The sequence below is a fragment of the Equus quagga genome, chromosome 7 (assembly GCF_021613505.1).
Source record: "Equus quagga isolate Etosha38 chromosome 7, UCLA_HA_Equagga_1.0, whole genome shotgun sequence".
In the NCBI taxonomy this organism is placed as follows: Eukaryota; Metazoa; Chordata; class Mammalia; order Perissodactyla; family Equidae; genus Equus; species Equus quagga.
Genome location: NC_060273.1, coordinates 68,822,649 through 68,842,595, shown reverse-complemented (window position 1 = coordinate 68,842,595; position 19,947 = coordinate 68,822,649). Strand labels below are relative to the sequence as shown.

Sequence of the window (19,947 nt, the reverse complement as noted above, 5' to 3'; positions counted from 1 at the left end):
CATATCCCATACCAAGGGATTGGACTGGATGGTGGCCCAAAACCCTTGTATCTCAGATAATGGAGTGTTTAGGTCTACCACCCCTTTCCATCAATGCCAGAAGCTAAAGGCCTCTGGTTATACTCACCCATATCCTCGCCTGACCAGGTCCTCTTAATGATGGACTCATTGTCAGAGTGGGAGGGGACCACAGCTGGCGGGAGTCTGGGAGGCACACTGCAGACCACTGGCCGCTGCTTAGAGCTGGGTCCAAAAGTGACAAGTTCGTTGGGAACTGAGGTCTTGCTGGGCTCCAGTTGGTTCACGTTGTCACAGGAGCTGGTGCTCAGGGGGTTGAGCTCGATGGCAGGCATGGCTTGGGTATCAACACCAACGCTCCTGGCCAGGAGGTCTGGGTCTTCCATGGCCACAGGCTTGTGGGACTTGCAACGGCGACAGTAGAAGAGAAGCCCAGCAGTGCATACAGTGATCAACAGAAGGGCAAATATGATGATCAGAATCTCCTGCTGCCCCCAGTCTCCCCTTTTGATCTCAGGGGTGACTAGGCAGTGTCCTTCTGAGCAGCCCCTGGCCTCCATTTCACACCTGCAGAGACAGAGAAGTAGTCAGGGGCAGAGTCACTGTACTGCCCTTTCCATGTCCCATCTTACAAAGATCTATGGGATGGAGACCCCTGCACTCAAGCCTACACTTTCCAATTTTTCACCAAAAAAATAAAGATAATTATCAAACATAACAACATACCAACTTCAGAACTTTCCATCCTCCACCAGTAAGGGATGGGACTCAGCTACACCTTCCTTCATGACCGCTTGGATCCAGGCTCTGGGCACATCCATTATTTTTCACCCATAAGATCTAGGCATTGGATATATTCTCCACCAATGAGGTCAGATTTCCAACTGTATACTGTAGTAGAGGCAGCTGACATACCCAGCTGTCCTCTAGCAATAATGTCAGGGTCCCAGATACAAGTCAACAGTCACCCAGCAATGGCCACCAGGCACCAGTGTTATCCGCTATTCTCCACCATAAGGCCACAGAAACACAGCGTGGCCCTGCACAGACCTTATATCGGGCAACTTCCTCAGAGAGAGCACCTGGAGCCCTGTGACCTCTCAGATCATCTTTGGCTTGTCATTCCATGCTGGAAGGCTCCTAGGATACTTCCATGGCCAGCTTTATCCACTTTTGAGGGATATTGGGGCCAGGCTCCCTCCATCCCACTTGAGTCCAAAACATCTCCCAGGGCCTGAAATTTCACCACCACCAGCTTGTCCTTTTGTGTTTAACACTGTCCTCCCCAAGCTCCTCTTTTAAAATGCAAACGCCACTTTCAGCCAGGAAGGCTCCTCCCATCACGTCTACCATCTACCGAATAGGGAGCATGCCCCACTGCAGAGCAGGAAGCGAGGTGGGCCGCAATGCTAGTTGCCGCGAGAAAGGACTTGGGTCATAAACATATGGGGGAATCTTGGGTAAGCCCTTTCCTTCCCCGGGCCTCAGTTTCTCCATCTGTAAAATGAATGGGTGGACTGTATCATTGGCTCTCTTATGTACATGCTGACAGCAAGGGGATCCCTTGGCAGCTTGTAAAAAATAGAATCTCAGGCCTCATTTCTTGGAGATTCCCATTTAGTTGGTCTAGGAATCTATATTTTTTGCCAGTCTCCCTTATGATTCTTTTTTAAAGGTTCCCAAGTTGGGGAGCCATAAAACCAGCTAATTTCCAAAGCCTCTTTGCCTCTCGGATTCTAGGAATGATTTGCCTTCCCTTGCAACCCACCCCAAGCCAGCATAATATGAGGCACACGTAGCTTGGCAGTGGGGTTCGAGACCCACAGCAGTGTCTGTACCAAGTGGAGTCATTGTTCCTAGGCTGCTTTCTGAGAAGTCATGAGCCAGAGCAAGAGAATAAGTTTAGCTATGTTCAGACTTCAGCAAAGATCAGAACCAGCTGAGAAGCTGGTTAGAAGTGCAGATTCCTGGGCCCCAGCCCAGTGAGTCTGATTCAGCATGGTCAGACTAGGCCTTGGGAAATCTGTCTTTTTAACAAGCACCTCCCCCTCCCAGAGTGTTCTGATTCAGGCGATTGAAGGGAGAAGACTTGACACATGGAAAACAGCAGGGAAACCAGGTCCGTGGAGCGCTCAGCCCCTGGGCTCCCACTGGCTTCTCTAGAGCTCCGAGTGCAGAGGTCATTCTTAATGATGCCAAATCCAGAGTGAGGAGCCAATGGCAGGTGGCCTCTCCGGTGCTTACCTGTCTCCCGTGTAAGGGTGAGGGCAGTTACAGGAGGCTCCTTCAGGGGAGGAGATGCAAGTCCCACCCTCCAGGCACGGTATCGAAGTGCAGTTCTCCCTTCTTTGTTCACAGTGCTTCCCAGAGAATTGTGGGGGACACTGGCACATGTAGCCTGGGAGGAGGGGAAGGGAGGTGAGAGAGCACACTGGCCTAGCAGTCAGGTAGCCCAGGCTGAGAGCTGTCCAGGATGGAGGGGAGACCTCGGTGCATTTGCAGTCCGTGCGTTCACGTTTAGTTATTGAGTGCCTTCCTCTGCAATGAACACCAGGTTGGGCGCTGGTGCCCTGCTGGGCAAGACTTGATCCTGCCCTCAAACAACTTACAGGCGTCTAAAGAATAATAATGGATATCCTCACCATCATCCCAGACAACACTTATTCAGTGGTAGTCATTGTCCTAAGAATCTTCATATATGAGCTCATTTGATCCTCATGACAACTCTGAGATTGGTTACTATTATTATCCTCATCCGGGGACAGGTTGTTGGCAGGTGAGGAAATGAGGCACAGAGAATGTATGACATTTGCTCAAGGTCACACAGCTAGTAAGTGACAAAATTGGGATTCAAACCTGGACAGTTATATATAATATCAGTATGTTACTAATTATCATAAAAATTAGTCTTATTGAAGGGATGTGTTGCCGAGAGGGGACCGGCCTAGTCTAGGAGGCAGCTGGCACAGCAGAGAAGGTGAGAGATGACAGGGGCTCGGGTCAGAGTGATGGCGGTGGGGATAGAGAAGGGATGGACTCCTTGGATATTTGAAGGTAGAAATGACAGTACTATTAGCCAGACAAAAATTAGGAAATGAGACAATGCCAGGTGTTGACATGGATGTAGGTACATAGAAACCTCATGCACTGCTGGTGGAAGTACTGGCTGCTGTGGCCAGGCTGGAGAGCAATTTGACCCTATTTAGTCAAAATAATTGTTTGCATGCTCTGGGTATGTGAATTCCATCCCTGGTAGGGGTGTATGTGTGTGTGTGAAGAAGGTCCTCACACCTTCTGGAGACATGAGTTTACAAGATGACATGTCTGAGGAAGCCACCAGGGTGTTCATTGCTGAGAGAGTGGAGAGGGAAATGTGAGTGCATGCACGCCTTGGAGTACTGAGCTGCAATTAAAGCAACGAATAAGAATACTTGTGGCAGCATGGATGGGAAATTGTAAAAAATGATATACTACTTACATAAATTAGAAGTTTGAGCGTGTGGAAAACTGTAATAGACATTTTGCAAGAATTCATTTAAAGACTTTAAATGTTAGGGCTGGGGAAAGAAGAAGGCAGTGGAGTGGAGATTAAAGGGAAATAAGAAAGAGAAACTTTGCAGGGACCAATGATGACACTAAGATGTATGATGAACTCAACCGTCTGCCCCAGAGGTCCCCATGTGTGCTCTTCCCCCATCCGAAAAAAATAGAAAGCAAGGCAGCTCTTGTTGAGAGAGAAGGAAGACTCCTGGCTTCCCATAGTGTAAACCTAATGGATCCCAACTCATATGTCACCAGACAGTAGGGAGAAGATTGGAACATTTGGGATCAGGAGGGAGGAGTGCTCCCCTGAGATCCCCGAATATGCCTCTCTTACTTAATAGCCATGTGACCTTGGGTGAGTTCCTTTACCTCTCTGGGTGTCGCTTACGTAGCCTAGCAGTTTCCTGAGCGGTAAAATGGAGCCATTGATGGCTCTTTTCCCTCCCACCCTCCTTCCTTCATGGGGCTGTGGTGAAGCAGTTTGCTTTATAAACTCTGCAGTGATATGTGACTGCTAATTCAACATGTCGGAGCTCTCTGAGGAGCCTTGTGGGATCAGCCGTGGGGTTGGCCCCAGCCCTTACCTGCCCCGTGGGTGTGTGAGCACTTCCCACCATTGAGACACGGGTTCTGGCTGCACTCCTCACTGTGGAAGCAGCAGTGGGTGAGGGCCTGCCTCTCCAGCAAGCCTGCCGCCTTCTTGCCATGGGCCAGCAGCTCCAGTGCCTCTCTGTTGATCGCAACAGCATCCAGGCAGCCTTCGAAGCCCCGGGAGACCTTTGGGGAAGAATGCAAGAGGACACGGCCTCCCAGAAAGAGGTCTCTCTCAGGCCTCCGACCCCGGCAGGTCTCTGGCAGCACAAGGGTGGCGTTGCCTGCGCTGTCAACCAAGAGGCGGATGGCAGTGTCCATCTCCTCCAGCAGAATGGTGTGCCACTGTTGGTCATTCACGTGGAGCGAGGAGGAAAGATTTCCGTAGAAACCACTGGGGCAGCCGTATTCCAGCCAGAGCACTCCATCGACCAGCTGCAAAGAAAACCCAGATGCCGTCAGCAAAGCCAAGAAGTCCTTATTCAAATCACCGCCCATAGGCTGCAGTGCAAAGAATGTTGGTCATGTTTTCAGGGGTGGGAGGGGTAATGTTTGGTGGTTTTCAAGGCTGTTTTACACGTTGCATTTGTGAAGCATAAAAGCCCTTCAAGTGTTCTTCTGTCCATGGTCTCATTTGTCCATGGGATGGTCTGGGCAGGGATGACATCTCCATTTCACAGATGAGAAAACTGAGGCCCAGAGGTGCCTCGCAGATCAAGACCGCATCTTTTGGATTCTTCTTCACAGGCTTCTCCAACATTCTACACTCCCAACCGTGTGCCTTCAAGGAGGTTTTCAAAAGACCTCCCTCTCCCTCCTTCTTTTATTTATTTATTTTTTGAGGAAGATTAGCCCTGAGCTAACTACTGCCAATCCTCCACTTTTTGCTGAGGAAGGCTGGCCCTAAGCTAACATCCGTGCCCATCTTCCTCAATTTTATGTGGGACACCTACCACAGCGTGGCGTGCCAAGCGGTGCCATGTCTGCACCTGGGATCCGAACCAGCGAACCCTGGGCCACCGAGGAGCGGAATGTGCTCACTTAACTGCTGCGCCACCGGGCTGGCCCCTCCCTCCTTCTTACTCAACAGTTCAGTGGCTCTCAAAGTGGGTCTCCAAGATCTTTTCAGGGGATCCCCCAGGGGAAACTATTTTTCGTAATAATCCTAAGACATTATTTGTCTTTTCTACTCTCATTCTCTCACAAATATACAGTGGAGATTTCTAGACACATGCTATCCCAACAGACAAAGGCAGAAGTAGATACGAGAAGGCAGCTGTCTTCTGTTAAGTCAGACATAAGAGAGATTTACAAAAATGTAAAACAATGCCACTCTTTTTTTGTATTTTGGAAAATGTAATTATTTTTTGCAAAAATACGATATTTATGTTAACATGCAACGGATTTCTTGTTGTTTTAAGTGAATCGATAAAGATTTTAACATTTCTCAGTTTTAATTTCGAATATTGAAAGTGTCAATAGCTATAACAAAACTTCCCAAGGATTTTCAATAATTTTTAAGAGTGTAAAAAAGTCTTGAAATCAAAAAGTCTGAGAACCCCTGCGTTAGAACATTTTAGTTCACCTTACCTCCAAGAAGCAGGACTACTTGGGGTCAAATATTTTTCTGATCATTCTGGGTGAGGTGGAGCTTTCTCTGGGTGAAACTGAAGATCTAGCCCAGTGTTTCTGGGAAGTTGGCCATTTGTATGCCATCTTTCAGATTTTTGCCCTGGTTGAATACTACCTATCCCTTTATTGACTTAAAAAGGAAACTTAGTTTTATTTTGGAAAATAGGAAACCAATGTAACTTGCCATTAAGAAAAGAGAATGACGAAAATAAGTACAACTCAAAACATTGTCGTTAAATCGCTCCTTTCGGTTACCTAGGACACAAATCTGTTGATCCCACCAACAGATCAACAGTGTTGTCACCGTCTTTCACCTCTGTAATGTCCTCACTCCTCTCCTTATCAGGCTTAAATTCCATAGCCAAACCCCTGTTCCTTTCTAACTTAGTGGAACTGACTTGGCAAACCCACACATTTGGTAAAATCAGACTCTCCACCTACTCTATATGAGCATCGTGGAGCTGAACTTGGCTGGAGAAAAGCACACAGCCTTGCTTATTGGTCTCCCTCTAATTTCATGATCATGCGTCTCAAATGAGCTCTTCACGCTGCCCAACCATCATACTAGCTTCCTTTAGTCTTCTCACTCTCCCTGATGACTATTTTCATAACTTCTCTCTCCTCACACCCCTAATGTCACCCTCCTCATCCTCACTCCAGCAATCAGATAGGAACTTGCAGGCACCCTCTCCATCACATCTGTCCAATCGGCGAAAGCCTCTCTCTCCATTATGCACTAGATCCCACCCCCCGAAGGATGAGGGTCCACTGACTCCTTTCTCTTTCCTGCGTCTTTGTTCCTTCTCTACTGGATCAACCCAATCATCATGCAAACATGTTGTCATTACTCTAATCTAAAAAAACAAAAGTTGTCTAGAACCTACTCCTCCTGCCAGATATCACTTTCTTTCTTTGCTCCTCCTTTGCAGCAAAATTCCACCCCCACCCACTATGACACTGAAACCACTGGTGTTAGGGTATTCAGTGACTTCTGTGTTGCCAAATCAATGATTGATATCACTTCCCATCTTGCTTGACCTCTCAGCAGCATATTGCCCAGCGGGTCACTCCTTCCTTCTTGATAGGCTTCCCAGATGCAACATTTGGTTTTCTTCCAATGTCACTGGTTGTTCCTCTTCAGTCTTGTTTGTTGGAGCCTTCTCTTTCCCTGATGTCTCAATGTTGGAGTGTCTCAAGGATGAACCCTTGGTCTGCTCTCTTTTCAATCTACATTCCTTGGTGATCTCCCAGTCTCACAGCTTTCAGTACTATGTATATGCTGAAGACTCCACATCTTCATCTCCAGCCCAGACATTCCTCACAAATGCTAGACTTGTTTATCCAGCTCCACTTGGAGGTCTAATAGGCATCTCAAACTTACATGTCCAAAACTGAACTCTTGACCTTCCCCCCAAAACCTGCTTTACCCATATCCTTCCCCAGGTCTGTTGGTAGCAACTCCGTTACTTCTAGTTGCTCAGGCCAAAATGTTACTCCCAGCCCTCGTTCAATTCATCAGGAAATCCTGTTGACTTTACCTTCAAAATTGATCCAGAATCTGACATCTTCTTCCCAGTTCTACTTTCGTTAACCTGGTCTAAACTGCCATCATCTCTCACCTGAATTATTGGAACAGTCTTTTGGTTGGGTCTCTCTGCTACTATTCTTGTTCCTCTAAAGTCTATTCTCAAGCCAGCAGCCAGGATGACCCTTTTTGCATATGTCATATCATGCCAATTCACTGAGGAACCTTCTAATGCCCTTCATTTTGCTCAGAATAAAAGCCAACATCCTTAAATAGCCTATGAGATCATTATAGATATGCCCCCATTCCATTATATCTCTGACCTCGACCCCTACTACTACTGTTCCCCTTGCTCACTTCACTCAAGCCATATAGACCTCTGGGTTGGTCCTTAAACATGCTCAGCATTCTCCTGCTATTCCCTCTCCCTAGAATACTGTTCCCCCAGATGTCTACATAGCTAACTCCCTCACCCCCTCAAATTATTGTTCAGTTATCACCTGAATGAAGCCTTCCCTGACCACCTTATTTAAAATTGCAACTCCTAACACTCCTGATCCCCTTTAAGCGTTTCTTCTTTCTTTTTGATCATAGCACTTAGCACATTCGGACAAACTATAATGTTCTGATTTATTATGTTTATGTTTCTTGTCAGTCGGCCCTCTATAGGATGAAAGCTCGAAGAGGGGTTTTTGTCTTATTCACTGATGACACCCATGCACCTAAGACAGTGCCTGCCACATAGCGGATACTTAATAAATATTTGTTGAATTAATTAAATTCAAACCAGCTGCCAAAGACTGCTTTCTCTCTGTCAAAGTGGCAGATTGGCATGTGTGATAGAGGTGTTAAAATCGGGCGGGCAAACTTAGACTTTCTAGATGACGTAATCAGAAGGTCTGAAAGACCATTCGAAAGGAAATCATTTTTCTTCCATGCGATCCCATGTAACTTAATGCTGGCTTTGTCATCTTGAGCACCCCCATGGTAGCCAGCCTCCCACCCCTCTGGGGAAACACTGGTCTATTAGTCAGCACAAGTGACAAAACCATCGGGGCCCAGGTGGCCTCAGTCATCTCTCTTTCTATCTTCAGAGGCTCTCTTATCCCACAGAACAGCCTGACCTCTGGTTGTCCTTGAACATATATCTCCAGGTAGGGTGGCTGTGGCGATCAGGACTAGAAAGTCTCGTGTCCTGACCCAACAGTCACGGTCAGCATCCCTGAAAACCATGCAGGGATTTCTTTGCAGAAATGGCCTTCTTGGCTGTGCTCATGCTCCCCCACCTCCCCAGCGCATGCTCACAGGAAATCTCTCGGGCTGGCGGTGTCTTACCTTCACGGAGACACGCACTGTCTCATTGCTGAACAGGAGAATAGCCTGTGACTGGAGTGTTTTCAGACGGAAACGGATGTGCCAGTTCTGAGCCTCTGGGAGACTGTACCGCGCGAAGCTCTGCCCGCTGAACCTCACTGCAGTACCTGTGACAGCAACCAGAGGTGTCACCTGCACGTGAAGTGGTCTCCATAGACCCCTCCAACTGACGGTCCCATTCAACCCTTGGGGGGCAAGCAGGCTCGTTGCTGACATTTTGTAGATGAAGAAATGAGGCTGGGGGATTACCTGTCCAGGGTTACACAGCTAGACAGGGGCTATCACCCTGCATACCTTCCTTTGGCCCCGGGGACCCCAGCCTTGGGTCCCACCTGGGTCGGGAACTATGTGCTCAAACTATTAAGAAAGCAAGAATCAGGCCAGAAAAGTAATCAATCAAATGTGTGGAAATCAGAATTTCCATCCTACGTAGTTTCCACGTTACTTCTGACATCACTTGGGGAAGAAGGAGGTAGAATTGGAGAGGATTTAGCATATACGTCTGATCTCAGGAACACCACAAGGGATTTTTCCCTCAAGATATCTCTATCACCAGGAGTATAATCAGTTGAGTAAGTACTTCCCAAATGAAATGCTTCTGAGAGGTCAAGGGACACTCTGTGATACAGGAAGGGGGCATGAGAGATCGTGTGGCCAAAACTTCTGTAAAGCCCCGTGTGCTCCATCCCCCCGCGGCAATTGCTAATGCGCAGTTGCATAAGGAGTCTTCACCTCAACTTGAGTTTCTCAAGTTTATCTGACCATGGGACCCTCTTATGTGACCACCTATGCACCTATGCCCTTGGAAATAGCAATCTGTGGGACCCCCTTTGGGAAATGCTGTGTTATATCAAGTACTGCCCTCCCCAGATTGTTAAAGATGCACCCTCCTGAGAAGTGAACTGAGCTCTTAAATCCCTAAAACTTCTGTGTGAATAAGCTTATAGTTGTCAAGGGAAGGATGAGTGGTACAGGCCCCAGATAGCCAGGGAAGAGGAATAGTTGAGGAGAGAGAACAAAGACCAAAAGGAGGAGAAGGAAGGACAGATTACAAGACCCTAGGAATCTATCATTCCATAGGTCTAAAACGCTCTGATGTGGCAATTCCATGGTAGTCGGTCATTATTGGATGGGATATTGAAGATGATCTGGATCAGGAATTCCCACACCTGGCCGAATATCAGAATCAGCTGGAGAGTCTCTTAGAACACGGAATGCCAGGCTCTCCCCTCGGAGAGTAGGCTCAGTAGTTCTGGTGCCACATGGGGATCCGTGTTTTAAAAATCTCCCCACGATGGATGTGCTGACTGGAAGAGAGCCCGAAGGAGGTTTCTGAGATGCTGGTCATTTTCTGATCCTTGATCTAGGTGCTGGTTACACTGGTGTGTTTGGTGTGAAAATTCACTTATGACACACAGATCTTTCTGTATGTCCTATTTCACTAAAAGGTTAAACAAACCCTCCCCAAGTGATGCTCATGCTCCGTGAGCCAGCCTAGCTAGTGCATCTCAAAGTGTACCCCTGGACCACCTGCTTCAGAATTGCCTGAGGTGCTGGTGAAAAATGCCAATTCTGGCTTCACCCAAGACCTTCTAAACAAAACACTCTGAAGGTGACACTCAAGAGCAGCTCTCTTTAAAAATACACTCCCCAGGTGATTTTGCACAATCTTGACTTTAGAACCTCTGCCGTCTGATGCCAGGTGGTCAAGAGAGAACCTTCCGCCATCACAGCTTTCTCTGAAGCTGACTCTGGGGCAAGAGACACAAGAAGGGAGGCCCCCTCCCGCACCCCCGAAGAGTAGCTCACTCAGCCTACATCCAGTGGGCCCTGGAGAAAGTCCACCAGTCTTCCCAGAAAGAACTGCCCTCATGCAAACTGGGTCCACCCACAAAGGATAGGCCAGGCCAGGCAGGGGGCGATGGTGAGCTGGAGGTGATGCTATTCTCCTTTTGCCAATGCTCCTGAGCAGGTCCAGGGCATTGGTCTTAATGCCGGGGGCACTGGGGTGAGTCCTATCAGAAAACTGAGTTCCTGAAGAGCTTGGTGAAGAACTCAGGCTTTAGAGTGGGGCACACAGGTATTTAAATAACCAGCCTTTCAGTGGAGGCTGTACAGTTTCAGGCAAAGCGAGACAATACAATCCCCATATCTGAGTTGCAACTGTAAATGGAGCTAACGGCCCTACTTTGTAGGCTGTGGTGCCAGGGAGTTTAGTAACATAAACACAGAGCCTGGCACCCAGCAGAGTCCTTATAGCAACAACTGCTACCGTGTGAATGACAGACACCACGGATGGGATGCTTATTACCGGCCAGCCAGGGGTTAAGTGCTGTTATATCCATTGAGTAATTTACTCCCCAAACCAACTCCAAAAGCAGATGATATTATTTTCATTATTTTATAAAGGAGAGACTAAAGCTAAGAGGGTTTTAATAACCCACCCAAGGTTATACAGCTATCAAGTGATAGAGCTGGGGTTTGAACCTTAGCTGTTGCCTCTAAACCTTCAGGTTATAAGCACCAGGCCAGAGTAATAACAGTAGTATTAGTAACTCGTGTTTATTGACCACATCCTATATATCAGGCACTCCTCTAAGCACGCCTTTGCTATTTAATACTCATTTAAGTCCTACAACAGTCCAAGGGCACAGAGAAATTAAATAATTTTCCCAAGGTCACCTGGCTAATAAGTGGCAGAGCTGGGATTTGAACCCAGGCAATCTGATGCCCGAGTCCATGCTCTTAGCCACGATGCTAAACTGCCTCTAATACTCTTAACTGTTATTTTCAAAATTCTAAAAAGTGGCCAGGAGTAAGGGTGCTATTCCCTGACTAGATTTTGTGAGGCCACTGCTGTCTCACGGTGGCCTGTGGCCTTTAGCCTTGTTGAAACTTCCCTTTAACTACCCCCCAGAGCCTCCTGGGATGTCCCTGCCTCGAGTTAGCCTGGCTGAGCCCACAGTGCTGTTTGTCCTGGGGTGGGCCCACTCCTCACCATTGCAGGAGCAGTTCCTCTCCAGGCGGTGCCGCGGGGTCAGGATGCTGAGCCGGGCTGTGCTGTACGTGGGCCCAACCCTGGGATCCAGGTGCACTGTCTCTTGGCAGATTTGACCCTGGCAGCTTGGCCCTTGGCAGGGCACCACGGGCATGGCTGACCTCATCTGAATTCCCACCGAGTGCTCCATCTCCTTGGCTGAGCGAGTGATGATGGATGCGAGCTCCTGCAGCTTGTAGAAGGTTCCGGAATGCCCCTCAAAGACCAGGAGCACATCCACCCCAGCCATGGCCTCTGCAGGCTGGAGGCTGGCCAGGTGGATGTTGGCTCGTTTGATGTCCAGCTTGTTGCTGAGGAACCTCTGCAGGTTTCTCCAGTGGTCGCTCACCAGCTCCTCTGGGGTGAGCTGGTGGAAGCCCATCCACATGGCCTGCTGCAGAGCCTCGCGCCCCACGTGCCACACGTGGACGTGGACCCCAGCAGTGGCAGTGAAGGTCCCGTCGCTGACTGTGACGTTGAACGCATAGCGGCCCCGAGGCAGTCCTGGAGCGGCGATGATCTTGCCATCGGGCGCACCCACTGAGAAGCGCCTGGCCCAGGTCTCCTCTCCCGCCAGGCTGTAGGTCAGTGTGTCCTGGGGGTCTCGGTCTGTGGCGTGGATTTTACCCACCATGCCGCCCTGGAACTCCTCCTCCCCGGTGGTGATGAAGATCTCCAGAGGGAGGGCGGAGGGCGGGTAGTGGCTCTGCTCCATGACGTGGACCCTGACAGACGTTGAAGATGACAGGGGAGGGATGCCGCTGTCGGACACCTGTGGGCAAAATAGGCACCACCGTTACATAGGGCTGCAGCCTCCTTGCCGAGACGCAGACTCGCTGGTTGAGGGCAGGCTCAGCATGTTGTCATGATTGAAAAAAATAATAATTCCAAAAGCTCCGAAGCTTTTGCGGAGGGAGTTACATCCACATACCACACGGTAAAATCTAACTCCACTTCCTCATGTGACCTCCCTCCACGCCTCTTCCTAAATCTTTCCAACTACACACTCAGGCCTCCTTCCTCTTGAACTTCTCTCCTTCTAGCTCTTTCCTTAAATGAGTTATCACATGTGTCTTGGCGATTCCAGTGAGCATCCTCGTGGCCCTCTCAGCCTATGGAGATTCTCTTCGGGACTCCCCTTTACTATGCGACTGGGGTGGGGGTAGGGGTGGGCATTTCTTCTTCACCCAGCCAGCAAATATTTATTGAGTGGCTTCGACGGGCCAGGCCCTCTGCTATGATCAGGAGAAAAGAGACAATAAATAAGTTGTTAAGTAAACAAGAAAATGTTAGACTTGGATAAAGTGCTATGGAGGAAATAAACGGAGCGATGTGACAGAGAGATCTGAAGAATGAAAGAGACCCGTTTAGATCAGGTGGGAGGGACGGTGTCTCCGAGGAGGTGACATGAGCTGGGTCCTGAGAAATGAGAAGACGTGAGGAGAACAGGAGACAGACAGGGAACAGCACATGTAAGATCCTCTGGTGGAAAGAGGGTGGTGTGCAAAACAGAAAGAGGCCACCGTGGCTGGAGGAGGGGGCAGGGCTGAGGAGCACAAGGCCAGATTTTATGCCAGAGCCACGAAAAGCCTTCGAAGGTTTTTAGCAGTGACGTGACCTGGCTTAAGCAAGGAAAAGAATGTAAATTAAAAATGCATCTTCCTTTCCCATTTCACCAAGTGCCCTGCCACGTTCTGCTCAGACTTAGCAAGGACAAAGCTTTCCACAAGGGTCTCCACACTGTTCCTCATGGTGAGATCTCGTTCACCTGAATTCCAGTGGTTTGAGTGGGTAAGACGTTTGTAAAGTTACACTACTGCTGGGAATTGTGTATCACTCTGATGAGCTATCAACAGCAAGAACAACAATCATAGTTTATCTTTCTTATGACATAGGCACCCTTAAGTCTCCCATTTTACAAAAGATATAACTGAGGCTCAGAGAGGTCAAATAACTTGCCCAAGGTCACACACTAGGTAAGGCCAGAGCAGAATCTAAACTCCTACCTATGACCATGGCCTGTTTCTTTGCTGGCCTATGGTGCCTCCCAGTGAATGGAAGTGGAAATACAGGACCTATGCAAGAGATGGTGATGATGCCCATGGTTACTGAGCACCTGTCCAGGCCAGGATACAGAGGTCAGGCAACTATTGTCACTCATCCTTTCCTAGGCAATCACATCTATGCCCTTGGCTTCGAGGACCCTCTACATTAGCGCACACATCTCTCCTCTGAGCTGCAGACTCCCATTCCCAACTCCCTACTGGACACCTCCACTTGGATGTCTCATGGGCACTTGAAAAGTAACGTGCAAAACAGAGCCCTCATTTTACCCCATAAAGCTGTCCTTCTCCCACCCCTGCAGTCTTCCCAGACTCATAAATGGGCTCAACGCCTCTCTTCCCTGGAGCAGGAACCTGGGAGTTGGCCCTGATTCTTCTCTTTTTTTCTCTCTCTCCATATCCAATCCATCACCAACTCCTGTTTATTTCCAAGCAAAGTTTTTTCCAAATTTCTCCACTTCTGGGGCTGGCCCCATGGCCAAGTGGTTAAAGTTCTACATGCTCTGCTTTGGTGGCCCAGGTTTGCAGGTTCAGTTCCCAGGCGTGGACCTACTCCACTCATCAGCCGTGCTGTGGAGGCATCCCACACACAAAATAGAGGAAGATCGTCACAGATGTTAGCTCAGGGCGAATCTTCCTCAAACACACACACACAAAGAGGAAGATTGGCAATGGATGTTAGCTCAGGGCGAATCTTCCTCACCAAAAAAAAAAAAAAAAAAAATCTATCCACTTCTGGCACCTTTACCATCACCTCAAGGTCTCTGCACCACTATCTCCAGCTTGGACAACTTCTCATTGGCCCTTGCCCCCTCCCTTCTTGCCCCCTTCATTCACTCTCTCTACAGCTTCAAACATGAGCCTCTTGAGACACAAGAAGGGTCACTTCCCCGTCTGAAACCCTTCAACCACTTCTCACCGCACTTAGATTAGAGTCCAAAAGTATTTCCAAGGCTTGGAATTAGGATGACTGTACTCCCCGGTTTGCCCAAGACAGTCTTGATTTTCACCTATTGCGGATCAATTATTACTAACTATTTTTAGTGTCTCTCTCATTCTCAAGAGCGTCACAGTTTGGTCCTCAAATATTATGGTCATCCAAGCTAGGAGTCCTCCATGATCCACCCAACCCATCTCTTCAGCTTTATTCCCACCCATACTCCCCGTGCTCTGACCACGCTGGCCTCACCTCAGGTCACTTCAGGCTCTTTGCTAACTTGGGACTTTGGCTCATCTTGTTCTTTCTGCCTGTGACACTCTTCTGCCCACTATTCACAGGGAGGGCTCCTCAGGTCTCAGCTCAACGTCCCCTCCTCATGAGGACAGCCACCCATCTTCTGAATATGTGTCGTCTGTGCCTTATGAGTCTCTCAGCACTTTCTTTCTTCGTCTATTTATTGTTTATCTCCATAATTAGAACCAAAAGCCCACAGGCACAGGGACCATCCCCTCCTTCCCCCTGCTCTATTACCAGCAGCTAGCATAGGGCCCGGTATATGACAGATGCTCAATAAATACTTGTTGAATGACTGATAGATGGCTGACTGACTGGCTGGCTGAATGGATAAATATACCTAAGCCCAGAGCAGTTCATAGGATTGTAGAGTCCACTAGACTTGAGATTTAGGGAAGGGATTTGGGGCGAATAAAATGAGAGGGAAGTGTTTGACTACCATCTTGGCCACTTTCCTTAGGCAGTTCTTATATAACCCATAATAATACCATAATCCCCTACACACACACACACATACACATATAATATATATATATATAGATATATATATATAAAATAATTGACATATATATTATATATATTCCCTCATTTGGACCCCACATCAGTTCTGCGAGCTAAGTTTTTAACAAGACCTGGGGTTCAGAGAGCTGTCCTGGCCAAACTCAAGGAGGTGGAGCCAGGGTGAGGCTGGCCTGCAGGAGCGGGGCAGGGACTAAGAGCTTGGGTTCTGGGCTCAGAGTGCTTGGGTTTGAAGCATCCCGCCTCTGTCATTATTAGTAGTATGACTTTCAGCCAGTCATGTCACCTCCGGGTGCCTCGGTTGCCGCATCTGTGAGGCGGGCGTGGTACCCGTACCCGCACCCGCCTGAAGGCACGTTGTGAGGATTTAAAGCAATGATGCACGTGGGGCACTTCGCCCAGTGCTGGCACACAGGAAGAGCTCTGTAAGTCCTTTTTCCTAATAGTAGAATCCCTGGTAGTGCATTTGCGAGCAGGTTACTGTCCCCATGGTCACCACCAGTGGCCCAACACAGCTCTCACCTCGATCTGAAGCTGATACCATTCCTGGACTCTCCTGCTCAGGCCCGCCATGGTCACCAGCCATCCATCTGGGGTCACGTGGAAGGCAGAGCCGTCGTTCCCCTTGGTGATTCGGAATGAGTAAGGGGGGCCGTTCTCTGGGGAATCTGGGTCACTCAGGATTAGCTGTAGGACTTTGCTGCCAACAGGGGAGTTCTCCTGAGACCAAGAGTGACAGGAAATCAAAGAGCAACGTGAGTCCCAGTCCTTCCTCTAGCATCTTTCTGGATCCCCTCATCTGAGGTGAGTCCCGGCACTCTGGCTGCTTCCAGGACATGCCTGGACCTCAAGCTGCCATTCATTCATTCTGCCTGCCTGTGAGCTAGTTGTTGACTTTGTCAATCTAGACTGGGAGCTCCCTGAGGGCAGTGCTGGGTCTTAGAAACAAAATCCACTGGGGCTGGAAGGGTCTTTAGAGTCCTCTCATCCTACAGGGAGGTGACTTGCCCAAGGTCTATATCACTGATGATTCATATATATAAATTAATTAGTGCCTGGAATCCATGTGGGAACTTCGTGATTCATAGAGTCAACTGAACACCAATAAATGGTTTCCTGTTCAGAGGGCCAATGGAACACACATCCAATGAGAAAATTCAAAGATGATTAGGAATTCAGCAAAGAAAAATGGACCTCCTGGGTATTCTTCCAGTCTTTGTTCTGTAACATAGGGATTCAGTATGCTATAACACAATGGTTGTTAGTTGTCTTTTTAGCATCAAAATCTTGTCTACAAACAGAATATTATGGGAAAAAATTGATAGTTTCCTATCCAAGAGACATTCTTCCCTTCCTTCTTTACAAAACTCTATTTTGTTCAGGTGTGGGGTGACAATATCCTAAGATATCCTAAGAAGAGATGGACTATGATTGGTCTAAGTCAGCTATAATAATTAGATTTCCTATGCCAGTTTTTGGTTTAAGGGTAATCATGTAATCCAATTCTGACCACTGGAGAAGTCTACCAGATGGGGGTTCTGAAAGCCTTCTTCTTTGATAAAAACAGATCCTGCAAAAGAAGTCCCCTTCTGTTTGCTTTTGAAGATGGTTAGGCAAGGATGTGATGCTGCAGCTGCAGCAGCCATTGTGTAACCATGAGGTTACATGAGGTGAGGGAATTTCAAAGAAGCTAACCCAAGGCCGTGATATCATTTTCCTGCTGAAATAACCAATTCTGGAGTAGGATTTCTACCATCAGACCTTTTGTAATGTAAAATAATAAGTCCTTATTACTTAATAAACTTTTAGTCAGGTGATCTGTTAACTGCAGCCAAAGCCTCCTAACTCATACTCCTAAGAAACAAAGTAGGTAAAAGTGGAGTGAACTGGTTGAAGCATAGCAAGACCCAGAACTCTGCCCTCCTATCTGCTTCCTCACCTCCCTCCCCGCTTATGGTCACAATTCCCCATAGAATTCCAAGGCCCTCGCCAAACCCCATGAGCAAACCACTGGTATCGTGGAAATAGCTTGGGATCTGGAAGACTTTCTGGGTTGAAATCCCAAGTTTGCCACATTCTAACTAGGGCACATTTCCGCACCTGCATTTTTAAAATCTGTAAAATGGGTACTACCTACTTCACATGGCTGTGTGAGTCCCAAATGAGATAATGGATGTGCAAGTGCCTAACACAGTGCCTTATTGTTTTAAATTCCTTAACCCCCTTTCAGCACACTGTGTTGCCATTAGGGTTATCTGTGGCAAGGTCACAGCCGCTATTTGGGTGGACTGATACCCATGGTGAGTCCCCTCCACTAGGAGGGAAACGAAGGGAGGATGGGTTCCAGATGCCTTTGGAAGCTGAAGCGTACCTGGACAGAGGTGCTGTAGTTGAGCTGGAAGAATCTTGGTGGGTTATCATTGACATCAACCACTTGGATAGCGATGTCTGTGTCCTCGTGCAGTGGCGGCTGCCCGTTGTCTGTGGCTCGGACCCTCAGGGAGTAGCTAGAAGTCTATAGCAAGAAGCCCAGTGGAGAGTTAGCAACGAGACTCCTCAGTTCTGCCCCCTAACTCATCACTAACGTTTGCATAAAAATAAGATAGAGACACTCCCCTATGCCCGCCCCCATTGCCCACCCATGGCATCTTAGGGCCCAGATTCTGGAGTCAGACAGAAATAGATTGGATTTCCAATTCAACCACTTACTAGCTGTGAAGTCTTGGGAAAGTGACTAAATGTCTGTGAGGATAATATCAGGACTCTCCTCCTAGGATCATTTTCAGGACCGAATGGCATGATGTATGTAAAGCACTTAGCAAGGTGCCTGGCACAGAGCGGGTGCTCCATAAATGAGGGCTTGTTATAATGAGCTAATGATCCCTGGTCAATAGTGAGAAGCTGGCCTGAGCTCCTCCAGGAACAGCTAGTGGTCACTCAGCTCTCTCCTGGCTCTAGCCTCCCAGACCACAGAGGCCCCAGGGAAAAAACAAGTGGGAGATGTTGAGGACAGGTCTGAAGAAGGGTCAGGATGGAGCATCGACCATGATTCATCCTCCAGACCCGCAGAAGGCCCACATTCTGCTCTGGGGAGCTCAGATTGGGCCTCTCCCACATGACTCACCTGTTCCCAATCCAGGGCCTTGGCCACCTTTAGCTCCCCCTTCTTGGGGTGGATGGTGAAGTGCCCGAGCTGGTTCCCTCCTACCAGGCTGTAGGTGATGGCGCTATTTACAGGTCCATCTTCATCAGTTGCTGACACCTGCAGCAGCAGGAAGGTGGTTGTGAATGGAGGGGCAAGGGGGGTCAGAAAGGAATCTTGGCCCCTGGGAGTGTAGAGGGCACAGGTATGTCCCTACCCCAGTGAATGCCTTTGGGCTGGCAGTCTCCGTACCACAGTCATCCCTTTATTTACCTCCTAGTATGGACTTCAGCATGACATGTTTTCTTCATGTATCCATCAATTCATGCATTTACTCACTCACTCATAGTGACAGGGTGCTAGGTCCCATGCTAGGAGGTGACAAATGTGCTAAAATGAATATGCTTGCAGGAAGCTTAATGTCTAATTTTATGGGTAATTCTAATTTGGGACAAAGTATGACCAGCTTTGTGAGAGCACAGAGAACACAGTGATAAATTCCACATGGAGAGATTAGAAAAGGATTCACAGAGGAGAAGGAGGCCTTTTGGGAGTGGAGGCGGCATTCCAGGCATGCACCAGAGCGCGTGGACAAGCAGAGGATGTTTGGGGAAAGGCACATCATCCTGTGTGGTTGGAATGTAGGGTGCGTGTCGGGGAGTGGAGGGAGATAAGAGTGGAAGGCAAAATGAAGAGGGGTCATAGAGAACCCTGAATGTGGGCATGCGGAGTTTGGCTTCACTCCATGCAGTAGGGAGCAATTACACATTGAAATACAAAGAGGTGTTATTTGGTGTCCCCTCTGCCCCCTGCCCCCACGCACTGACACTCTATGTCACACACTGGGACCAGGCCCCTCCCAGGCTTTGAGCCTCTGGCAGTCTTCTGGGGCCTCTCCCATGCCCATTCTGTCAATACCACATCTTAGACCTTAGCAAACGTGGCCCTGAGACCCTCTGTCAGGAGCGACAGTCTGCCCGAGTGGCTACAAGTCATTCAAGTTTATAGTGTATTAATTGATAAACTAACCCATGCTCATAAATGACTAGGAGAGGGGGAGATAAGAACCCACCCCAGAGTTCATGCCCCTCAAAGGGCAGAGTTGCAGATCCTTACTGTGAGCACGAGGTCATCCACGACGGCATTCTCTAAGACCCTTGTGCTGTACAGATCCTGGAGGAATCTGGGCCGGTGTTCGTTAGTATCAGTGATGTTGACCACGATGGTGGTCATGTCACTGAGGGAGGAAGAGCCTTTCCGGCTACACTC

General features: G+C 48.4%; 1 protein-coding gene across 1 annotated transcript in view; it reads right to left on the bottom strand.

Annotated features, from left to right (window-relative positions):
• Positions 1-19,947, bottom strand: part of FAT2 (FAT atypical cadherin 2) — a 78,467-nt gene that overhangs the window by 2,888 nt on the left and 55,632 nt on the right. Inside the window, exons 16-24 of the mRNA XM_046667771.1 lie at positions 19,795-19,944; positions 18,661-18,798; positions 17,908-18,051; positions 16,059-16,256; positions 11,682-12,492; positions 8,645-8,790; positions 4,146-4,587; positions 2,263-2,416; positions 128-585 (exon numbers count right to left, since the gene is read on the bottom strand). Of these exons, the coding sequence (XP_046523727.1) occupies positions 128-585; positions 2,263-2,416; positions 4,146-4,587; positions 8,645-8,790; positions 11,682-12,492; positions 16,059-16,256; positions 17,908-18,051; positions 18,661-18,798; positions 19,795-19,944 (2,641 nt within the window). The remainder of the gene's footprint in view (positions 1-127; positions 586-2,262; positions 2,417-4,145; positions 4,588-8,644; positions 8,791-11,681; positions 12,493-16,058; positions 16,257-17,907; positions 18,052-18,660; positions 18,799-19,794; positions 19,945-19,947) is intronic.